Here is a 24197-nt window from a genome sequence, read left to right on the forward strand (position 1 = left end):
CTACATGCTTTGGTGTCAGCCATGCCTCTGAGAAGTCACCCAAGTCAACTATTATAAGCCTCTAAAAAATTTCCATTCATACACGCACACAGTAGAAATTATATGTCAAGATTGGCACCCAAAGAAGACAACTGGAGACCCTTTGGGTAAGAATCCGAGGGGAACGTCGTGAAGTGGATACAATGGTAGGAGTTTCCTACAGGCCTCCAAAATCAGGAACAAGAGCTTGACCAAGATTTGCCTGGAAACTAGCCAAGGCTGCACGCTCTCGGTGCATGGTTGTCTGTGTAGCTGAAGTCTCCCATGACATCTCATGGGAAGAGCACTCAGCCAAACTTGATTATTCTCAAAGCTTCCATACATGCATGGATGAGCTCTACCCGTCTCAAGAAGTTTATGGGCCGACAAGAGGTAAGGCACTGCTGGACCTGATACTGGCCAAAGGGGATGATGTAATCAGTGACCTAAGAATCCAAGGGAAGCTGGGTGAGAGTGACCACAAGTAGATCACTTTCACTGTCCATCACGAAGCTGGCAAGTCAGCCAGCAATGCAGTAGTCCTCGACTTTAGGACAGCTGACTTTCACAAGCTCAGAAGGCCTGTTCTTGAGGCCCTGAGAGGCCATGATTTCACAGGGAGGGGAGCTGATGAGTGGTTGCTCCTTAAGGAAGTGATCCTAGAAGCACAAGGGGAATCCATCCCAAGCCATAAGAAAGGTGGTAAAAAGGCTCAACAACCCCCTTGGCTCAAAAGGAAACTCATGGACACCCTACATCTTCAGAGAAAGGCTTATAATGGATGGAAGTCACGAAACACCACTAAGGAGGAGTATTCTACACTGGTCCACACCTGCAGGGAGCGAACTAAGAAAGCCAAAGCTGCAACTGAACTCCAACTGGCTATACGAATCAAGGACAATAAAAAGTCCTTCTTCACATATGTGGGGAGTCAAAAGAGAAACAAGGGCAATTGGACCTCTGCTAAACCAGTTGGGGCAGCTGACTACCAACACCAAGGAAAAAAGCCAATCTGCTTAATGATTACTTTGAGTTGTTTTTTTTGGGTGTTTTTTTTTTTTAACATGGGGGGGGGGGGATGTTTTGTTTTTTGTTTGTTTGTTTTTTTTTTTACCAGCCCAAAGGGACCACCCTGGCTAACATGATGCAGGATGACCAGGGTGAGGATGAATATCCGCACCATTGGTGTGGATGTTCTGAGAGAGCATCTTAAGAGACTAGACCCCCCACAAATCAGCTGGGTCTGGATAGATGGCACCCATGAGTGCTAAACGAACTGGTAGACATCATAGTGCAGCCACTGGCAAGGATATTCAAGAACTCGTAGCACTCAGAGGTGTAAGGCACGAAATGGTGATTGTGCTGCATGCGCCCTCCTGTAAGCGATCAAGCCCAGGCTTGCAAAAACAAGCATGAATGGAAAAATTGGGCAACTGTGGCCTCGACTACTCCACAATCTGATGGCTGGGGAACTGACTCTGAAGTCGGACCTAGAGAGTGGTAGTTGACAGAACTAAATCAACATAGCACTTGGTGACTAGCGATGTCCCCCCAGGCTCTGTTCTCAAACCTGTACTCTTTAACGTCTTCAGAAGCGATCTGGACACTTGTGTCAGAAGTCAACAGGCTAAGTTTGCTAACGACACCAAGCTTGGGGGAAGCGTCCACTCTTGAGAACAGGCTGGTGATCCTGATCCGGGCTGACCTCAATAGGCTTCCAAGGCAGTTGAATGAAAATATGATGGCATTCCATACAGAGAAATGAAAGGTACTTCACCTCAGGGGGCAGGAACCCACATCATCACACTTATAGGCTTGGCAATGCTACGCTCGCTAGCACCATGACCAGAAAAGACTTGGGGGTCATGATGGACCACAAAATGAACAGGAGCCACCAATGCAATACCGCAGCTGGCAAAGCGAACAAGACTCCGGCTTGCATCTACCGATTCATCTCGAGCAAGACCCAGGATGTCATCCTTCAGGTTTACTTGGCCTTGGTGAAGCCACATATAGAGTACTGCATCCAATTCTGGGCTCCACAAATTCAAGAAGGATGTGGAGAAGCTTGAAGGAGTCCAGAGAAGAGCCACACCCATGATCAGAGGGCAAGAGAACAGGTCTTATGAAGAGAGGCTATGAGCTATGGGACTCTTCAGCCTGAAGAAGTGCAGGCTCAGAGGTGACTTGGTGGCAGCCTATAACTACATAAGGGGTGTGCATCAGGATCTGGGGGAATGCCTGTTCACCAGAGCACCCTAAGGGATGACAAGATCTTGCAAGAGTTTGTGACAGTTGGACCATTTTAGGCTAGACATAAGGAAAAAACTTCTTTATTGTCCAAGCCCTTAAGGCCTGGAACAGACTCCCCCCATAGGAGGTGCAAGCACCTACTCTGGACACTTTTAAGAAACACTTGGATGCTTATCTCGCTGTGATCCTATGACCCCAGCTGACTTCCTGCCCCTTGGGCAGGGGGCTGGACCCAATGATCTTATGAGGTCCCTTCCAGCCCTAATGTCTATGAAATCTATGAAATGGAGATCATGGGTCCTGGAACAGCCCTTCAGCAGCATCTCAACTGAGGTGAGACTGGAGGGGAGCAGGGAGAAGGGAGCTTCCCCATGCTCATCAGCTTTTAATAGGGCAAGTAGGATTCACACGTGCAGGATCAGCTGTAGCCCCAAGCTCCGTGTGGTTTGGAGATGCCCATGAAGCTGGAGACAGCTCCTCCCACCCCCTGGAGCTCAGGGTTTAGCCAAGCAGCAATTGTGACCCCCCTGCCGCATAGGCTGACGGAGAGCATTAGACACATGCACTTTGGCATATTAGTTGAGAGCGACATTTTCTAGTACCCATATCTGTCAGTACTAGCAAGCAGTACATTAAATTAATCTACTGCACAGTAATTGCTGTGCATATAGTCTTATGTGCAGTAAAGTGCATGTGTAGACATTTCCAGTGAGTTACTGAATTTATTTAATACTGGGGGGGAGTCAGGAAGTGAAAATGGCTATTTGCAGGATACCTTATTTAAAGGCTATTTCATACATGTTCACTAGAGCAGCTCCTTTTTTTTTTGACAATAAAGGCAGACATTCTCACAGTCAATTTTCTGAGCTGTAACCACAACCTTTCACATACCACTCCAAGCTAATTACTTATAACACTTAAAAAGTACAGAGAGGACATTTTTACTAAGTCAGACACCATTCAGATCAAGTCATGTCTTACACGTAAAAGTACGAGATTACACAAAGTTCTAGTACGTACCCGATCTAGCAACCCTTTCAATTCTATCCATACTAGGAGAATGGATTCGAATCCGAGGGCTACTCTGATTGGATGATTCGGAGCCCGCATCAGTAAAAGAGTCTTCAACTGTGAAGAATAGAATTTCTTTCACACATTTGTGACAGATACTGTGCTGACATGGGAGGATCAGTGGGTGAGTAAATAACTCCTTGCATGCTGGGCAGATAAGCTCTCGTTCAATGTTTTTAATGGTAACCTGGTAAAAGAAAGACAAAGAAAGAATATAATTTGAGCAAAGATGACCCACAATATACACAAGCATTCAGAAATGGTGTTAAAACATAGGTGGGGAACTGTTTCCAAAAACTGAGGAAGATTATTTTGAAGTATTTTATTACTCTAAGAGTAAATGTCCACAAAGACCATGGTTGTGTTAGAGCGACATCGTAGCCATGGGGATGCAGAAATTATGCAAGGCAAGGATTTCTTAGGATAATATATCTTTTTACTGAACCAACTGCATAGTTAAGATAGAATCAGGCAAGCTTTCAAATGCAAGTCTTTCTTCATCAATGAAGGTTTTGAATGGAAGGCATTCTTCTTCAGGTGACCTGAAGGAGGTGATCTTGCACTCTGAGACTACCTAACTCTATCCTAACTATGCAATTGGTCCAATAAATGATATCACCCTAAGAAATCCTTACCTCTCGCAGAGACCATAACAGATTAATACGGTAAACCAAATGGTGATAATACTAAGAAAACTTTGCTAACATTCACTGATACATAAACAAGACAATACACTTGATCTTAGCTTACAAGAGGACAAGAAGCAATTTATGCAACACAAAACTGCTAGCATGGAGCAAGATATCATCTAGTGAGCAAGTTGGCACAATCTACGCAACACAAAACTGAACTGCTTTACTTGCCTAAGGAACTGTCTTTTTAAAATGAAAAGTAAGGGGAACTGAATTAATTGAAAACCCTAAGGAAGAAAAGATTAATTAAATAATCAATCTTTAGATTAGTTTAAAACCCTAAAAGAACATCTTTTTTAAATAAAAAGGGGAATTGAATTAAATTTAAACCCCTAAGGAAGAAAAGACAGTTGTCATTTTAATACAAGTTCTCAAGTGGAGTTAAATTCTAAATTCCACCACAGTTTACTCAAACTGATAATTTATGCTAAAACTGCCTACTTTTCACTAGGATTAACCTGAATTAAGACTTTTTTGTGCTGATGACTTGTCCTTGGATTCTAGGTGCTACTTTGAACACTGACTGTCTGTGATCATCTGTCTGCTACCCAGACATTTTAAAACCTGTTGTAAAAGTTAATTAAAACCCACTAAAACCCATGATTTTAAGTTATAATCTGGTTACCAAATATTCCTTTCTATACAATCCTTAATTGTTAAGATTACAGCTTCTTTCCAGGCCAGGAATGGAAAAAAGAATATTTTTATGTCAAGCATCATGATTCCCTGCTTAATGGTGAACTAGAAAGAAAACATTTTTCTAAGCATCCACAGAAAGCTTTTGATTTTTTTTTCTTTAAAAGGTGTGTAGACACAGCCTGAAAATTTTTCCACAAAGCAGCTTTTTCTGCTTGTTTTTTCAAACTTAGAGAAATTAGAGACATGAAATTATCACTTCCTTGTACAGCTGGTTTAGAAAACAGATACAGATACATAAGCACATTAGTAGAACTGGAAGTGGCTCCAAGTTCAGCATTGCGTACATCATGTTCCCCTGTGTTCCGAGTTTTAGGTTACACAGACATTAAAGATGAACAAGAATGAAAAAAATCTTCTCTTTTCACTTGCTTAGATGCCTGTTTCTTGTGACAGCCCACAAGGTGTCACATACACACCCCCCAAATCCCAGCCAGGCACGGCAGGTCTATCAGCAATAAGGAAGTAAGATTCTTTGCTCTCCGCTTGTGTAAATAAAAGCCTTTTTTTTAATGCCTCTATGACCAGGGGCTGTATCTGGCTCCGCCAGTCACTTCTTGAAAGGATCAAAAACAAGTAGACTCCTTCCCAACACCCCACGCTGACAGGTCCCCCGGGACCTCACGTCTCCCTCCAGCACCCAAAGGGAGCAAAGGGCAAGCGGAGCTGCCTGCCTGGACAGATTTCCTTCCCCCCGTGCCCCTGGGCTGGACAAGCCATGCCAGGCTGACCATGGGCCCAGCACCTGGTGCTGCCCCCGGGACCCACCGGCCGGCGTGCCATGCTGCGGCTGTGCCCGCGGCCGGGCGCCCAGTCTCCAGGCTTCCCCGGGCAGGCGGGCGGGAAGCGGAGACCGCCCGCAGCCTTTCAAGCCCCTGCAGCCGCCGGGGCGCCCAGGGCGGGCGCGGGGGGCTGGGCGCGGGGCCCCGGACTGCGGGCAGGGCCAGGCCGGGCCGAGCGGCAGCGATCCCCCCCGCCCGCGCTCACTCACAGCGGGCTCCCGCCGGTCGCCCTCCATGGCGGGCCGCTCCCTGCGGCGGCGGCGGCGGCGGCGGCTGCTGAAGCTGCGGCTCGGCCCCGGGCGGGGCCGCCTGGCAACGGGGCCCAGCGCACAATGGGGGGCGGGGCGGGGCGGGGCGGGGCGGCTGCACCTGCCCCTTTGTGAGGCGCGGGAGGCGCCCGGGGCCGGGGCCGGGGCCGCCCTGTCCGAGCTGGGGGCCGGGGCGGGGCGGCGCGGCGCGGCGCGGCGCAGGCGCGGGAGGCGCGGAGCTGTCCAGCAGGACCCGGCCGGGGCCGCCCTCCGCGCGCATACGTTGCACTCGTTACACGCGCGCCGCACACACCACACCCAGCACACACCGCACCCACACTACGCACCCATCTGACGCGCTTACCACACACGACATACCACAGATACACGCTACACACGACACGCATTTCACACCCCCACACCACACCAGACACACACTACACAAATGACATACCCACGTCTATTAAACACCCACCCTACATACACATGACACACACTACATACCACACACTACACACCTACACATACATGCATTACACACCCCCGCTACACACCCACACGCACCACACACATACTACACATCTACACTTTAAACACCCACAATACAAATGTATCCGACACACATGCCACAGACTTACTATACACACACACTACACACATTGCACACACCCTCACTCCACACCCACATGCACACTACACACATTGTATGGCCAGAGCCATCCCTGGGGGGCGCTAACTGGGGCAACCCTTCCTCGCCTGCTGCTGACACCAATGCTGCTGATGGCACCAGCAGCGTCTTTGGGCCTGGCCACATGGGATGGGAGTGGGGACAGGACCCTGCATGGGCTGATTTGCCCCAGGCCCTGCACCTGCTTGGGTTGTCTCTGTATACAGCACACACACACTACACCCCCACGCCTCAAACACCCACACTACACACACATCTGGCACACACACAACACACCACAGATGCACACTACACACAGATTACACACACACCCCCTATATACCCCTTACACACACACCCTCACACCCTACACACACACCTCATACATGCCCAGACTTGGGCATCTTCCCTGGGCAGCCACAGAAGCAGAATCCACCCACCAAATGTGCCCAGCCCTTGGGGACCCTGCCATTGCCTGGCAGCTTCAGTGAAGCAGAAGTCCCCGATCCAGTGGGCAGAGCCAAGCTGTCACTGCCCCAGCCTCTGCAGAAGGGAGCAGGAGCTTGAGAGGCCTGGGGCCCAGCACAGCTGCCTGCTTCAGACAAACGGGAGACAGACAAGGCCACATCCTGTGTGGATTAGGGTAGAGTTGCACCTGCTAGTCTAACCCAGTGGGACTCAAAGGTTTGGCACTACAGCCCAGATGAGTGGCATTGGGCGAGTACGGGGCCAGGGGCCAGATCAAGCCCTGTGTGCCAGGAGTGGGCCCCATGCTGCCTCTGCCAGCCTGACACACCTAGATGTGGTCCCTGGGTGCTGGAACTGGCCCCACTCTGCCTAAGTGCTGGGACTGTGCTCCATGTGCCGCAATTGGGCCCTGGGGCCCAACTCTACATGCCAGGATCAGGCACCCAATCTAGTGCACAAGGCCCAGGGCTCCCCACAAGTCCGGAAATGTGGCAGCAGGCCTACCAGCAATTTGTAGACCCCTAGGGTACCCCATGGGCCAGCTAACAGCACTGGGGGCCAGATCTGGCCTGTGGGCCATAGGTTCAGCACCCCTGGTTTAATACAATTATCCATCACAAGCTTTCATGGGCAGAGGCTAACTCCATCAGATGCTGTGAAAGGACAGGCACAAAGCTGGGGGTCAGAAGAAGAGAGAAATTTGAATACAAAAGACAGGGGGGAGAGAAGAGGGAGAGGGGAAATTTTGAGAGAGAGGAGAGAGAGACAGGGAAACTAACCAGCTGCCATAGCTACTCTCAGCTGGACATGTATACCCTGGCTTGTTTGCATCCTGCCACATTCAACTTGTATGCCCTAAAGCTTCCCTTGGTCTGACCAGATTGGCACCATTGTTTTTTTTTATTTACAAACTTCTCTCGCTCCTTCACAGAAAAGGAGATTTCGGCACCCAGTGATGGCCCTCCCAGACCTGAGAAGTAGCTCAAGCCCAGTCACCCTCTCAGAGCACAAATCTTTTGAAACCCCTGCACGTTTCCTCTCCCCAGAGAGTCATAATAGTGGGAGAAAAGACATGCAGTCTTGGCACAAGGTTCCAATAAACAAGGCAAGCTATTTTCAGACTAATTAACACAGAGGGTGCTCAGACAACATGGGGATGGGTGCAATTAAAAACAAAACAAAACAGCTAGATTTGAGGCTGCATCAGCACTGGGAGTAAAAAAAAAGAGCAACCTTTCACTCCCCCCCCCCGCAAAAAAAAATATTGGTGGGTGTGTGATTATATATATATATATATATATGTGTGTGTGTGTGTATGTGTATGTATATATATATGTATGTAGGAGCTGAAAAGTAGCCAGGGATTTATGAATAGGCAAAGCATTTAAGATTGCCTAGCTATTAGTTCACAAACTGAGAACAGAACAGTTATGCTGACAGAGCTTTCAGTTTCATCCTCCTAATTCTGATGGGGAAGCACCAACTTTCTTCCATGGAGCAAGATATTGTCTAGGGCTGTTGTGGCCAACCTTTTCATTGGGCATGCCACAAATTGAGTTCTGCCCCCTCCCTGAGTGCCACTCTGATCCCCTTCCCCTGTCCCATCTGCTGTTCTGCTTTTTGCTTCCTCCCCAATCTGCCACTGTGTCCCCTGGCCCCTCTGCAATCTGCTGCATGCCATACACAGAGGTTGCCTGTGCCACTTTTAGCACATATGTCCCAGGTTGGCCACCCCTGCTCTAGGGAACAATCAACAGGTAGTTAGTTCACAAATCCTCCTCTGTGAACCTTCTGCAGTCTATTGGGAGTATCAAGCTCAGTATTAATATTGTGATAAGAATTTATAAGCTTGCATGAAGAAAGGCATTTTAGATTATTTTGTAGTTGGCAGAGAACACTGGAGGTGATCTCATCTTAATTAGAATCTTGAGAAATCTTAAAAGTTGAAGGTCTGGAGTTCAAGGAGCCTCCCCAAAAAGGGGAAAGGAACTAACAAAGAGGGAGTGAAAGCAAGAGGAGAGGTAAAAGAACAGTAAGTGCATGGAATTGATTGTGTCCAAAACTATCAGAAGTCAAGGTCTCCAAAACTCTAATCCTGCCTCTGCTACCAACTCCCTCTCTGGCCTGAGAAAGCCAGTCGACTGCTGTGTTATTCCCTTTGTCTAGAAAAGTTTATTGGTTTAAACTAAACTGATTTCAAAGTTAAGCTGGTTAAACTAGTACAAATCCTGTCTGACCTTTGCTTATGTCAATTTAACTTAAGTCAGTAACTACATTAAGATAAGATGGGGTTGGAACTGTGAATGTGTCTTCATTATACACTGGCACCAGCTTAACTAAATTGATTTAAAGATCCAAGTAGCACACATTTCTTCTGCAAACAGTGCCCTAATCATTCATTGATGCAATATACCGCATAGACTGTGCTCATGCTAGACTTTCTGGAAAGTGTCCTGCCTTCACAGCACTGGGATACACAAGGCACCTATGCTTTTACTGCTCTGCTATCTCACTCTGTTAACAACAAGTCTGGACATCAATGGAAAAGAAAACAATGCCCTTTCTCAACTAGCGTCCACTTTTGCTGCCACTGGTAGGAAAATGACCTCCAAAATGTTTAATACAGACAAAACTACAGGGTATGTAAATCTCAGTTAATGTTAGGTACAGCACTTTAGGTACAGGAGATTTAAGAGACTGTGAATGCTAAGGATTATAATTTATTTGTATTAGAACAAAAAACCGTCACCAAAAAAAGGCAAGGCCCTTGTCAGAAAAAGCATAAAATGTAGATGAGGGATGGGGGAGTTTGAGTTCTCAAATTTTAGGAGAGTGTTTGGAGAATCAACTTCTGTTTCCTAACTGTGGGGTGTCTGTCTTGTTATTATAAGCCATTCTGTGCCTTTTGGATAGGAAAAAATATAAATCTAATAAATAGAATTTTTTTTAAAAATCCATACCTTAGGAAAGAGGGAAACAGTAAAACATTATGGAATTGGGGAGAAACCACCAGAGTAATAGTATCAGTAGTCAGACAGATAAACTCCAAATGGTCTTTATGTGCTTGTGTCTGTCTCTCTCACACACTTGCATGTGCATACACACACACCTTCTCCCCTTTTCAACATGTTTGTGTTAGAAATAAGTTAAGCCTGTACATAACATTGTTTTCTTTATTGGAAAGAGATAGAAACAATACTATCTATGGTTATGTAGAATTCAACTTGGTCATGAGGGGTGGAGAACGAGGCAGAAACAATCACTTAACAAGAAAATTCAAAGTTAAGACAATGTCCTGAATCCATACAGTGGAAGGAAGTTTACTTTTATTAAAACTGATTGAGTTGAGGACAAAACATCAGTGTTAATGGGCTGTCAAGTTCAGTAAACCCTAAATCTGACCTACATCTTACCAGCTTTCATTTATATTTGTACAGTTTATTTAAGAAAGCACAACTCATTATATTTCCCCCCAAACTCTTTACTGGTATTTGTACTACCTTCTACACAAACTATTAATAACAAAATATCTGAAGAGTGTAATGTGGTTTTCAGCATTGATTATTTTTGTGCTTCTCTGAGCCTGAGCTGTGAAATTTGACTGGTAAATTATGCTTTCTGGAAATGGTGAACATCGGGGTGGTGATTTTGCATTTTCAGCATTGCAAAGGGATATTCACATTCCAGACAAAAGGGAAAGTATTTTAATATTTTTATAGATAGATGTAAATATTTTCTTATGTGTTTGCTTTCTAAGCCACCCTCTAATCAAGTTAAACTTTAAACTACTTGACAATGGCAGGAATTCTTTGTATATATTTTTATGTCAAAGTGCCAATTGGCCAGAATTCACATTCAACCTTGCAGCAATAAACCATCACACAAAGGACTAAAAACATGTTGGCCGGGAAATGACAGTGTATAGCTTCCACAAGGCTAATAAAACATGAATTGAAAAATGGTTTGGAAACTTGTGAATAATTTTATTATACTCTGATCTTCAAAATTCCTTGTCTCTATGTGTGTCATTTAAAGAATTTAGTCTTTTATAAGCATGACCCAATCTTGTCCACACTAGCATATTACTGACAATGGGTGCAAGTGGCCTGGGGTAATATGGTTTAAATAATAACTACCAACAAAAAAGATGGATGTTCAACATCGCCATAGTCTCTGAAACAGTACTGAAGAGAACTGTCCCAGATGACACATACAAACGCAGACAGAGATAGTTAGTCATGTTAATCTGAAGTCAGGCAGAAGACAGGATACATTTGCACTTTATAGACTAACTAAATCAAAAAGGGTATCTTCTCAGTATCTGACCCCACCTTCTGCCCACACTTACAAATTAAATTGGGCTCTATACTGGTTTAGATAAAACCCTTGCTAGTGTAGACAAGGCCAAAATGTCCCCATTCTTCTTATTCCCTCACCCTCCGAATGCAAACGAATGCCAACTATCATTATTGTCACAACTTGCCAGGGACTTTTTAGTCAATCCTTTAATTGATCATTAAGGTATTAACTTGTTTGAATGTCTGTTTGCATTGGCTGCAGTGTGAACAGAATTTTAATTACCTTGCTCCCCTCAGCTTACTGAGGTGTTGTATGTATGAAAAGGCCTGAGGCCTTCCAACATGTAGAATTCAGAAGGGAAAGCTTTTTGTCCTCACTTTTGCCCCCCTTCATCCTATTACCAGGCTTTTTTACTGTCATGGGGATGTCCCCTCAGTGCAGGGTTACTACATTCTCAATGCTCTTCCCTATTCTATTTTTGCTTTTGTTGCTGTATCAAAAAACATCTTGTGCATTATATTTGGAGCAGAGATTGGAGAGCTGTCCTAATAGGAGAAGCAGGGGGTTTCTCTTAAGGTTGGTGTAGCGTGTAGCTGGCTCTAGATCACTTGGGTCTTGTGGCTTGACAAGGGAAGTAATGGTAAACCAACTAATCATAAAGCCAACAGTTTCGCATTTTGCTTCCCCAGCTACTCAAAGCATTCAAAATCAGGGCATACCGAGGTCCTTGCTGCATTGGACAATTAGTACATATTTTATTTAGCGTGTAGTAAGATTTACCATGCCATATATGGACCTGAAATTTTATTTCCTGGTCTCTTCCTAAATACATGGGTTGAAATGTGCAATGTTACTCAAAGATATAGAAGTTTTTATCTTAATCTTTTTAAACTGAATATTTATTCTTCAGCTGGCAAATGGCTTTGAACAGGTGCTTTGAAAGATGAGAAGACAGCCAAAGAGGTTTTTCTTTAATTTAAGCGCACCTGTGCACTCACATACATGCACACTATATATTCCATATATATACACATATATTCTTTATTTTAAATCCTTTGAATTAAGTGATGTTTTTAAATGTTATTTTTTTTGAATCCCAAGATCTCTGTAAAACTTGATTGTTCTGGGTTTAGGCAGAAAGACAAAATAGAGTGAGAAGGAGTCATTTGAAAAGATTGAAGAATTGCTCAAGATAACTGTGAATGTTGTGACCCTTCTTTGAACAGCAAAATCATATATAGCAAAAATATTTACAGCTAAGCTAAAATGACTCTTAAATTCTTACTGTTTTACAATTTTGTTTTAGAAAACTATGCAAAACATTGGCTCTGCTGTTCAATTGAAACAAATGCCATCATGCACAAATATGGTTCCATATCATATGGTTCTGCACATACATTGAAGTTACTGCTGCTGCAGAAAGAGCCAAGTTAATCTTAAGCCATATTCTGAACAAAAATAAAACAGTGGTCTATAAATGGAGGACAAGTTTGTGAACAGGCTCAGAGAAGCATTTTTTTTAAATACAGTATTTTCATGTTTGGCTATTGTGAAAGGGGCATTCTGGCTACGTACAGACATTCAAAAAGCCTGAGCCTGAATTGATTCAATTTTTGCAGGTTAATTTAACCTGTGTAGATTGAACCGGCAAGCAAGTGAATAGACGTTTACTTTTGATTCCGGCAATGCAGTCATATGCCTGCAGTGGCCCAGGCATGGAGCCAGGGGACACTAGAGCAGCCTTCCCTTCCCTTCTGCAGTGGCCGAGGGGGCAGAGGGAGGCATGGCCAGGCCCTGGCAGGCCTGAGTATGATTGGGGAGGGGTTTAAACCCCCACCCTGGCCTGCAGGGACTCCAGCCAGGGTCTGCCTGGAGGAGGAGGGAAGCAGCCATTACCAGACTTTTTTGGGGAGGGATCATGGCCAGACCCTGGCCCCTGGCCAGATGCCAGCCCAGGATGGCCCCTAAAGCAAAGAGGGGAGTTGGGGTCCGCCTAGTTGGGGTGGAGCAGCCCCTATCAGGATCCCCAACCCCCTTGCCATTCCAGCACCAGGGGCAGCTGCTGGGAGACTCTGATTTAACTTAAACCAGAAAGGGGTCTGGGACAGAAGTTCTATAAACTGGCTTGACATTGTAGTGGGCAAACTGAGTTATGCTCAGGGTCTTAGCATAACTTTAGGCCTTCCCTGAACTAAGCAATTAAATTGTACAGAGTGCCTTATAAGGCACTGGGAAAAATGAGTGCTGTGATTGGTATGGTGGGATAACCAGGTACAGTACTTTCCCTAAAAGGAAAGAAACCCAAAAATGGAATAGGATTGGAGCACCTTATCTAAAAAGATGAGGTAAGAAACTTGAGGATTGGACAGTTTGAGATGAGAAAGTTACAGAAGTAGTGGACAAAGAGACATTGTGTGTTTGTGTTGCCACCCTGGGAAGACAGGAACAGCCTTGGACTTCTTGCTTTGAGTAACAGGAAAACCAGAAACTAACATCCCACACATCCTGCAGAGGATCTGAGGCTGGTACCACCGAAGGTCACTGTTGTAACATCTAAGGAACCACTTGCCAGGTCGTATTGCAAGGATGATTATTTTGTAATAAGCCTAGGAGTTACTAATAAAGTTCACTTGATACCAAATCGGATGAGGGGCTGTGTCAATCTTTGGGAGTCTCTGGTAAAAGGAACCCTGGGACAACAGACATCAGTGAGTTAAGTCTGGTACTACATTCAACCACGTTTATCTTAAACCAGGTTGGGCCATTTTGAAAGTGATTTATGTGCACTGAACTTCTGTTCACTTTCAGTTTAAACTGCCTTCTGATCACTTAAACCAGTTTATGTGTAACTTCTGTCCCTGGCCTATAGGAATTAGGGAGCAGAATGAAAGAAAATTGATACTATCACTGGCAAGGAAAAATGTACTTTTGCTTAAGATTTGGCCTGTAACTCAGGAAATCGATGGAAGTCTCCTCTTCCCAGCCTCCTCCTCCTTTTCTGTAAAAGAGGGACAATGCTTATACTACTTCAGTTGGGTATCATAGGGCACTCAGATGCTACACAGCTATAGGGACGCTTGTAACAGACGCTCTGGAAAGACAGAATATTCCAGAGACTGTTACATCAAGATGTGACAGATGCTATGAGCACATGGAAAATTCAAAGACTACTGCATCAAGGCTATTAGTGTTACATGGGCCCTTTGTGTTCCTGGTTCAGTGAGTGGGTTTCTTGTAGGAACTGCTGTCTCTAGGGGGTAATTAATGTAAATCACTAATGAAGATAACAAGTTTGTGGCAGTCTCATTCCCTGGGGGAAATAGTGAGTAGTGATTTCCTTTGATTTAAGAGGCCTGACAAAGAAGTAAAACTATAAAGGGAGGGTAGCGATCTCAGAGAAGGGTCACTTGCTGGATATATTTGTGTACTGTAGCTGCCAGGATTCTAGGTGGATATGTAGGTATGCATGAAAGCTGCTTATATTTTATTACATGTTTTCGTTAGTGCTTTGACTCTAAATAAACAGTTCTTTACTACGTGAAAGGTGGCTGATCACTAGTTAACACTGGCCAGGTCTACACTACAAAGGCTGGCTAGCATAATGATGTTGATTAGGATCACAGTGAAAAAAAAGTCACTTACCCCCACCAGCTGCTGGTATCGCTTATGTCATTTGGGGACTTGATTTAACTACTCCCATAAAAAGGACTTTGCTAGTATAAGATCTATCTCCAGCAGGAGGCTTTGCTGGTATAGCAGCTGTGTCAGCATAGCATCTGCAGGTAACCTAGCCTTGCCGTAGTCCCTGAGAAAGATGAGTTGCAGGTGCTGAACTTAAATCCTTTGGGAAAGTAAGAATGACCAGAAAGAGGGCAGTAGTTTCAAAACACGATCTAGAGGGGGGGGGAAAAGTGCTTCACACCCTGAGAAATATAAGGGTTTAGAGGCCTGAAACCTAAGACTTTGAAGAGACCATGAAAGAGACCAGTGCAGTTAATTAAGGAACTGAGACAATAACCACCATACAAAAACCTTGCAAATAGAAATTTCTGAATATGCAGAAAAAAGAGCCCCGTTTTTTAAAGAACATCAAGTGGGTCATAACACGGCCTTGTCAAGTGTGGTTTGGGACCAAATGTATAAGGAATCCAGAACAGCATTCTTGAGATGCACGTTCACTAGGGACAGAAGTTACACATAAACCGGTTCAAGTGATCAGAAACTGGTTTAAACCTGTGCCAGAACAGAAGTTCAGTGCATATAACACTGGTCTAGTTGGGGATAGCCTAGTCTTCACTTTCAAAATGGCTAAAACTGGTTTGAGATAAACCCGCTTGAATATAGTATCAGACTTGGGTCAAACTGTTTTATGGGAATTCGGTCCCAAACACCTTCCTGGTTTAAGTTAAATAAAAGTCCCCCAGCATCCCAGCATGCTCTGCACCCCTGAGCTGTGCTCTCTGCTCCAACAGAGCAGGACTAGTCCAGCCCCCAGGTACCAACAGGGATTTTTCCATCCCCAGCAGCCAGGAGTGGGGTGTATTTCCTCACCCCCGTCTCAGCCAGGAAATCAACAAGCTCCCATCTGGGGCAGGGGAGTAAAGCCCCCACTACCAGCTTCCCCCCTCTGCTGGGCACAGAGTGGGCATTCCCCCCACCCCTGGCTTCAGCTGCTGGGGGTGGCAGGGCCCCAGGCTGTAGCTCTGCACAGGAGGTACTGGGCAGCCAATGCTCTGTCCCCCTGAGCCAGCTCCCATGAATAGCAGTGGTGCCAGGGGCTGTGCTCACTCAGCAGTTTCTGGGACAACAGCAAGCATCTGGAATTGGGGTGGGAGACAGAAAGGGAGGAGGCTGCCATTTTTTCTCCCCACTCCCTCCTTAGCCAGCCTGCTGGCTGGGGAGCAAATACCAGCAGGTGATCAGCCCCATTCCTAGCTGCACAGAAGCCCACAGTCCATGAATGGTGTGTGCCCCCGGTGGCTGGGGGGGAATGGTTGTGCTGTTGGTGGTGGTGGGAGCACAGTGGCAACAGCGGGAGCACAGCAGCGGTAAGCTAGGAACTCCTGCAGATGGTGCCAGCACTGTCAGTGGTTGGGGGCATGGTGAGTACAAGCCAGGGGTCGGCGATCACCCACAGGTGCCGCTGGCAGCAGTGGCAGTGGCCTGGGGTGATCGTGGACTGCCCACAGATGCCACTGGCGGTGTTGGCAGCAGGATGATGAGTGGCAACCACCCGCAAGCACTGCTGACACTGTCGGCGGCGCCTTTTTACAGAGGGTGCACTGCCATGCTCAGGGGGTGCATGTGCAACCATGTGCACCCCCTACACATTGCCCCTGCCACAGTCCAACCTGAGTCAGAAGCCAGGGCAATTACCCAGCCATGCCCTTTCCCCAGCCAGTGGGCCAGCTGAGGAGGGAGTGGGGAGGGGAACAGCCCCCATTATGGGCTTCCCACCCCTGTGCTGGGCACAGCCTGGATACAAATCCAAAGTCGGGGCAGTGGGGGGTGAGGGGAGGCTTTTTCCCTCCAACTCCCTCCTCAGCCGGCCTGCCAGCCAAGCAGGGGGCATGACTGGGTGATCAGGATGGCTCCCAGCTCAGGTGGGGGAGTAAAGCCCTCACTGCAGGCTTCCCCACAGCTGGGAGCTAAGCTGATCACCAGGCCATGCCCCCTCCCCAGTGGGCAGCCCAGCTGAGGAGGAAGATGGTAAAAACAGCCCCACTGAGGACTCCCCCCCTGCACCTGACACAGCCCAGCTGGGGGTCCAGAGCTGGGGGGAGGCATCCCCCCCAACTCCCTTCTCAGCCAGCCTGCTGGCCAAGGAGGGGGCACAACCAGGTAATCAGCCCAGCTCCTGGCTTTGTGTGGGGGGAGGAGGAAAGAATCACCCTGCTGGGGGTCCAGTGCCAGGCAGAGTGAAGAGGTTCCCCCCACATCCCCTCCTCAGCCAGCCCAGATTGAGGAGGGGGGATGGCTAGGGAGACCGGATCCAGGCATGGGGAGAGAGGGAGAAACACTCTACTGTGGGTTTCCCTCTTCCCCCTTCCCCAGTGCTAGGGAGAGCCTGGCTGGAGGTCTGATGGGGAGGTTTCCCCCATGCCCCCTCCTCAGCTGACTGGAGGCTAAAGAGGGAGCATGACTGGGGAAGTCATCCATCTCCCCACTAGCCACCAGACTGGGAGGTGAGTTCTAGCATGCCCTGGCTCCTGGTGTGGACCACTGCAGGGGCCTGTCTCCCTTCCACTTTTGAAAAGCAAGCATGACTTCACTTTCTTATCAGTTCAGTCTAAGTAGTTTACAGAAACCTGCAAAGCCTGAATCAATTCAGCTTCAGGCTTTTTGATTGTCTGTCCCTAGCCCTTATGTCATTCTTGGAAATCAGTCGCCAAGTTTAACATTTGATATCAGCAAGTTTGCAGACAACACCAAGCTGTGGGGAGTAGCAAATATGCTGGAGGTAGGGCTAGGATTCAGAGTGATTTAGACAAATGGGAGGATTGGGTCAAAAAGCACCTCATGAGGTTCAACAAGGGTAAGTGCAAAGTCCTGCACTTAGGATGGAGCAATCCCATGCACCTGCACAAGCTGGGGGCTGACTGGCTGGGAAGCAGCTCTGCAGAAAAGGACTTGGGAGTTACAGTGGACAATAAGCTGAATCTAAGCCAGCAGTGTGCCCTTGTTGCCAAGAAGGCTAATGGCATACTGGGCTACATTGATAGGTGTGTTTCCAGTAGTTCAAGCATGAACAGCACATGCCCTTGGAGGCTGGTGGGTCACAGCGACTGCATGCAGGCAGCAGCGGTGGCAGTGATGTCGGCAGCAGGGGACAGGGTGGCAGTGAATGGGGACTGCTTACAGGTGGCTGCAGTGACATCGGCAGTGAGGGTGAGCCAAGTGGGGACCTCCTGCAGGCAGCCACAGCAGTCTCGGCAGCAAGGGGGGATGGGGGTTGGCAAGCAGGAGGCAGTGGGCAGAGACCACCCGCAGCCACCATCCACACTGTTGGCAGCAGCAAGCAGTGAGCGGGGACTGCCCACAGCTGCCGGGGGCCCACAGCGACTGCCCACAGAAGCCAGCAACAGCTTCAGCAGCAGCCAATCTCAGGGGGGAGGGGCATGTACCCCCCACCCCATGCCTCTCCCATGCATCACATATGATGTCAAGGGAAGTGATCATTCCCCCCTATTTTGCACCAGTGAGGCCACATCTGGAGTTGACTGTGGTTAGTTTTGAGACCCCTACAGAAAGGACGTGGACAAACTGGAGAGAGTCCAGAGGACAACAAAAATGGTGAGGGGCCTGAAGGACATGATTTATGAGAAAAGACTGAGGGAACTGAGCTTATTTAGTCTTGACAAGAGAAGACAAAGAGGGGATTTACTAGCAGACTTCAACTACCTGAGGGGGAGGAGTTGAAAGAGGATGGAACTGGACTGTTTTCAGTGTTGGCAGATGACAGAACAAGGAGCAATGGTCTCAAATTGCAGCAAGGGAAGTTTAGGTTAGATACTAGGAAGAATTTTCTCACTAGGAGGGTAGTAAAATACTGGAACAGGTTACCTGGAGAGGTGGTGAAAACTCCATCCTTGGGGGTTTTCAAAACCTGGCTAGACAAAGTTTTGGCTGGAATAATCTAATTGGGGATGGTTCTGCTTTGTGCAGGGTGTTGGACTAGAAGACCTCCTGAGGTCCCTTCCAATGCTAACTTTCTATGCTAGCCATTCCTCACGCTACCTTACTGGTGTATGTTTTACTAAAGAGAGGTAATAAAGGAAAGTTTGGTACTTATTACCAGCTCAGAACAATTATTTGTGATGGAAGAGCTGGAAATAAAACCCATTGTTTTATTGTGGGGCAAGAAGTGATTGCAATCTTTGGAAACAGTTTTTATGCCTATCATTTAGAGCAATGGGGCCCATGACAGCAGCAAAAATTTGTCTTCAGGCATCTCTTTATGAGCCACAAACTTGAATCCTGTCCAGCAGGAATGGCAGTGCTAACTAGTAAGCAGAAACAGCTCCTCAGGCGAGAACATTTCCCTCACCCTTACCTAGCCTTCTATTTCAGAACACTTATTCAGAGTGAGGCATTAGTAATATTCAGAATTACTAGTCTTTTTTTCCAAACAATGTATCATTACAGCCATTATTATTTCCAAATTTTCAATAGTTTACCAGGAGAAGTAAAGAGAAAAGCAATACAAGGCGGGCAACTTTGACTAAGCCAAAAATGAAACAAACCCACATTTGAGCATGCACAAAGACCTCATTATGCCTTAAGAACAGAAATAGAAAGAGGAAGAGTGCCTTAAATAATCCCTTTCCTAATCTAAAGTACAGGGTGTATTTCAGGTTTTTAGAGCTCTCACAAACCATAGCATAACCTTTTCAGGAAAATAAGTCAGATAAAAAGGTTTAAAAAGCCATCAGCCTTTACTAATATGAAAAAAGGAGTTGGATTCCTTATTTTTTTTACTTTAAAAGATGCAGACACCATTATTTCCCCAAAATGTCTCTGCAAGTCCTGAATCATTTCCTGTTAGACAGCAGTGTTTTCATTAGAGCAGTATCCTCAGCCACAGCAACCATGGATAAAAAAAGAAAATATTTAATATCACGTTGCCAGTATTTGTTTCTACACTAGCACATTTTGTAACTCTAATTTAGCATTACAACACTCTGGAGTACAAGCAAGAGATAAAGCCACCAAATGCTAGACTTTTCTCTCTACCTCAAGCTTAAAAATATGTCACTTTTCAGCTGAAGATTTCGAAGTGCAGGACAAATACCAGTCAGCCTCTGAAGCATACAAGTGAAGTGAACGGTCCAAAAATCACAGAGAATCAATGACAGAGCTAAGAATAGAGTCCAAGAGGCCCAGCAGTCTCCTGTTATAATCATTACAACAACTTTTCTTCCAAAGAGATTTTTAACACCTTTTTGCTTCAGAGTACTAAAAATTAACTCTTCTTTGTGCCTCTCTTTTCCATAGAAATGAGAATGTCTCTGGACTCTTCCATGAGCAGAGAGGAAGCTGTGTTAGTGTGAAGTCAGGCAGAAGGCAGGATAAAGATGCACCTTATAGACTAAGTAAATCAGAGATGCGTAAGCTTTCATGAGCCCAAGCTTACTTCGTCATGAAGTGATGCACAAAGAACTGAAGCGAGATCACCATAAAGTGACCCTGGATTCATGAAACTTATGCATCTCTGATTTACTTAGTCTACAAGGTGCACCTCTACCCTGCCTTCTGCCTCAGCACTTCCCCGTGTTTCTGGTCTTCAGGCTAAGGTACTGCATGCAGCACTACAACTGGCTCAACCCAGGATCATTCTGAATGTTGAACAGCCCAGGTAACTTAATTTATTCCCATTAATGACCCAGGCCCCAGTTTTGCAAAAATGTATGCATCTATGCTAGAAACCATGCTGCTTTCTAACTGCACATTAAAATCCCAGCATAGACAGGCTGGGTGTAACTTTACACATTAGCTATGCAAGGGAAATGCCAATAGGGGTTTAATGTCATCTGGCAAATGTTTTAAAGCTGCAGGGTGTTTTGTCAGTACTAGGCTGTCAGTGCACACCTTCTCCCCAGTATAGCCACAGGCACTGCATGCAATGGGACTAGTCCCACGTTTGTGACAAGATGCTCATCTCAGAAGGATTAAAGACAACAGAAGCACCAGAGATAGAGCTGCTTCATGAATCCTGGGGTGTATGGTCTAATGAGGGGGGCGACAGCCTGCAGCATGTGTGTCACAAGTGGCATGGGCAGAGCACAGCAGATCACAGAGTGGACAGGCGGGGAGGCCAGGGCAGGAAGCAGAGCAGCAGATCAGGGAGGGAGCAGGAGGCAGAGCAGCAGAGTAGACAGGGAACAGTAAGCAGAGCAAGCCAAACAGGGGACATGGAACAGGGAGCAGAAAGCAGAGTAGCAGATCTGGCAGGGAGCAGAAAGTAAAGAAGCTGGACAGGGAAAACAGGGCAGGGAGCAGAAGGCAGAGTAGCAGATCTGGCAGAGAGCAGAAGGTAAAAAAGTGGGACAGGGAATGTAGGGCAGGAGCAGAAGGCAGCGCAGCAAGTCAGACGGGGGCACGGGGTGGGGAGCAGAAAGCAGAGTAGCAGATCGGACAAGGAGCAGAAGACGGAACGAGAAGTCGGGCGGGGGACACGGGGCAGGGAGCAGCAAGCAGAGCAGGGGATCGGGCAGGGGCAGAGCAGCAAGTCAGACGGGGGACACGGCGGGGAGCAGAGAGCAGGTCGGGCAGGGAGTAGGAGACAGACCAAGTCAGACGGGACGCGGGGACGGGAGCAGAAAGCAGAGCCGCAAATCGGGGGGGGGGGGGTTGGGAATGGGTGTCCTGCCTGGGGCTACTTCGTGCCCGCCTCCCCCCTCCCCCCGCCCGCGGATCCCCCCGCAGCAGCCTCCCTCCCCCCCTCGCTCGCGGCGGCGGCGGCGGCGGCCGGGTCCTTACCTTGCCTTTTTCTATCAACTCCATGATGTAGCCGAACTGCTTCCCTTCATCTGACTCGGACATGGCTGGCAACCTTTGCCGGCGGATGCCCACAAGCCCGGCAGCCTCCTGAAGAGCGAGGACTTTCCACGCTGCTCTGGGCAAGAGATTTGCCCCCAGAAAGGGGGGGAAGTGGGAACCTCCCCCCGCAAAAAAACCCCAACCACCCCGAGCTGTGCCCTGAAGGACTAAAAGAAAAGAGGCAGGGAGCTGCCTTGATTGATTGCATTGGTGATGTGGTCAGGGAGAAGATGAGCTAACGGAAAAAAGTGAGAGCTGCTGTGAAAATGTATTAGGTGAACTTGGGACATACAAGCTCCTCCTAAAGGGCCTGTGTTTCTCCTCCCCCCGGGGCATCTCTCTTTAAGCCGGGAACAACACACCAGAAAGGCAGTCTGGCTCCCGTGTATAACATGAAGGGCTCCAGTCTGGGCTTGAAATCTGGTGGGTCCAAGTCAAAACAGGCAGGGAGCAGGGCAGCCCCCTGCCTTTATTTGGTCAGAACTTGGGAAGTGCCTTTCCCTTCCCCCTTACAATCAGACTGTTTTAACCCACAAGGGAAAGGAGAGATGCATAGCAAAGAACATGAAACCAGCTGGCCTCCTCTGGTGATGAGATGGAGTAAAAGGGCATGAGCTGAACATCAGCCTAGAATGCATGGTAGTGAAGGAAGAGGACTGTACTAATCCTGTAGATTAAGCATGTTGCTGCTCCAAAAAAAAGTGTGGCTTATATAAAAACATAGTAGTTGCTTATATGAGTGATTTTTCTGAGTATCTGCTGAGTGTGATTAAAAAGACATGGTCATCTTAAAACTCAGTTCCTTACCTGAATTCCTTTAGATAATCAGACCTAACATTTAATATCTGGCTAAGTTTTCACCATTGCTTCCGTCTCAGGCACTAGCACTCTTTTAGCTCAAACCACAAAAGCTACATGATTGCACCTACCCTGAGAATATCTAAGAAGCTATTTAACTTAAACACTCTGAGCAGGGTCTCTGAAGGCAATGTACTCAGAGTGTATACATTTTCATCTGCAAATAAGGGAGTGGCTACACAGTGTATGAATCCTAGAGAAGCAGGGCTGGAAGGGACTCCAGAGATCATCTAGTTCTCTCCCTGAAGCAGGAATCATAGGACCCAAGGCAGGAAGGGACCTCAGTAGGTCGTCAAGTCCAACCCCCTGCTCAAAGCAGGACCAGCCCCAACTAGATCATCCCAGCCAGGGATTTGTTCAGCCGGATTTTGAAAACCTCCAAGGATGGAGCTTCCACCACCTCTCTGGGTAACCTGTTCCTTTGCTTTACTACCTTCCTAGCAAAAAATTTCTTCCTAATATCTAACCTAAAAGTCCCTTACTGCAACCTGAGACCATTGCTCCTTGTTCTGTCATCTGCCACTACTGAGAACAGTTCAGCTTCATCCTCTTTTGAACCCCACTCCAGGAAGCTGAAGACTGCTATTAAGCCTCCTCTCAGTCTCCTCTTCTCTAGCCTAATAAATTCAGTTCCCCCAGTCTTGCCTCATAAATCATGTCCGCCAGCCCTCTTGTTATACAAATAGACTTTTTGCCTATTGCTTTTAATCTTATATATTTTCATGAGTTTTGCATTGCCTTAAGAAACTCCATTTTGTATTGCTCTGAATCTTGACAAAGTGCTCGACCTTTGTATGTTGTATGTGTGAGAGAATGGGTGAGAGTATGTTTGTGGAAAAGGAAAACATCAGCTGGTGACTGGCTGAAGAATGCAGACAGATAAAAGACAAAAACAAGAAAAATCCACCCCAAAACAGCAACAGAACAACAGTAACTGACCTTCAAGGAAGAACACATTGATAACCCAGCAGAAGCCCAGAGGACTGGGTGAATTGACAAGGCTATAAAAGATGGGGCGAGACATATTGATTTTGGGTCTTGTTCTGCATGTCATCCTGGCGCATCAGTTCATCTGACAAGACAGACTGCCAGAAGCCCGGCTCCTACTTGTGATCATCTTGGCTGGCCACCGAGTTGATCTGAGCACTAAGACTGGTAACATATACCAGTGCAGAACAGAAATTGGGGTATGAATGTGGGGGCCGTGCGTGCGTGCGTGTGTGTATTAAGTGCTCAATCAATAAATGCGCCATCTTGCCTTATCCTCCCTCAGAAGGTCTTGCTCGTGATTTGAGCAATTGGCAATTTATGGAACACCCTCCACATTTTGTCACCCTCTGCTAGACTCTCTCCAAACCATAATTTAAATTCTACATAAGTTTACCCTCAACCCTGATACAACACAGCCCTAACTTGCCACAACTAAAATAGGAGAACCACAGCAGCCAACATCCTGCTTTCATGAACCGTTGTATATATATGCTCAAGAGATCCAAGGGAGAGGGCCACACTCCCCTTTCCCTCCTCTCCCCAGCTGCAGAGGAAGGCAAAAACCCTCACAGTCCAAACCAATCTGACCATGGGGTAAAATTCCTTCCTGACCCCA

The 24197-nt window shown here is 46.9% G+C and overlaps 1 protein-coding gene across 2 annotated transcripts in view; it reads right to left on the minus strand.

Annotated features, from left to right (window-relative positions):
- TRIM36 (tripartite motif containing 36) overlaps positions 1-22143 on the minus strand; it is a 50123-nt gene extending 27980 nt beyond the window's left edge. The window contains exons 1-2 of one of the 2 annotated variants that reach the window (XM_090038395.1): positions 21674-22143; positions 3292-3529 (exon numbers count right to left, since the gene is read on the minus strand). In XM_090038395.1, coding sequence (XP_089894521.1) covers positions 3292-3529; positions 21674-21736 — 301 coding nt within the window. In that variant the 5' untranslated portion in view covers positions 21737-22143. Of the gene's footprint in view, positions 1-3291; positions 3530-5721; positions 5867-21673 lie in introns of those variants that run through there. The other variant, XM_090038396.1, reaches the window with a different exon arrangement.
- Positions 22144-24197: the final 2054 nt, after the last annotated feature.

This window comes from Crocodylus siamensis, chromosome 3 (genome assembly GCF_052110815.1).
Source record: "Crocodylus siamensis isolate JL-2025a chromosome 3, ASM5211081v1, whole genome shotgun sequence".
Taxonomy (NCBI): domain Eukaryota; kingdom Metazoa; phylum Chordata; order Crocodylia; family Crocodylidae; genus Crocodylus; species Crocodylus siamensis.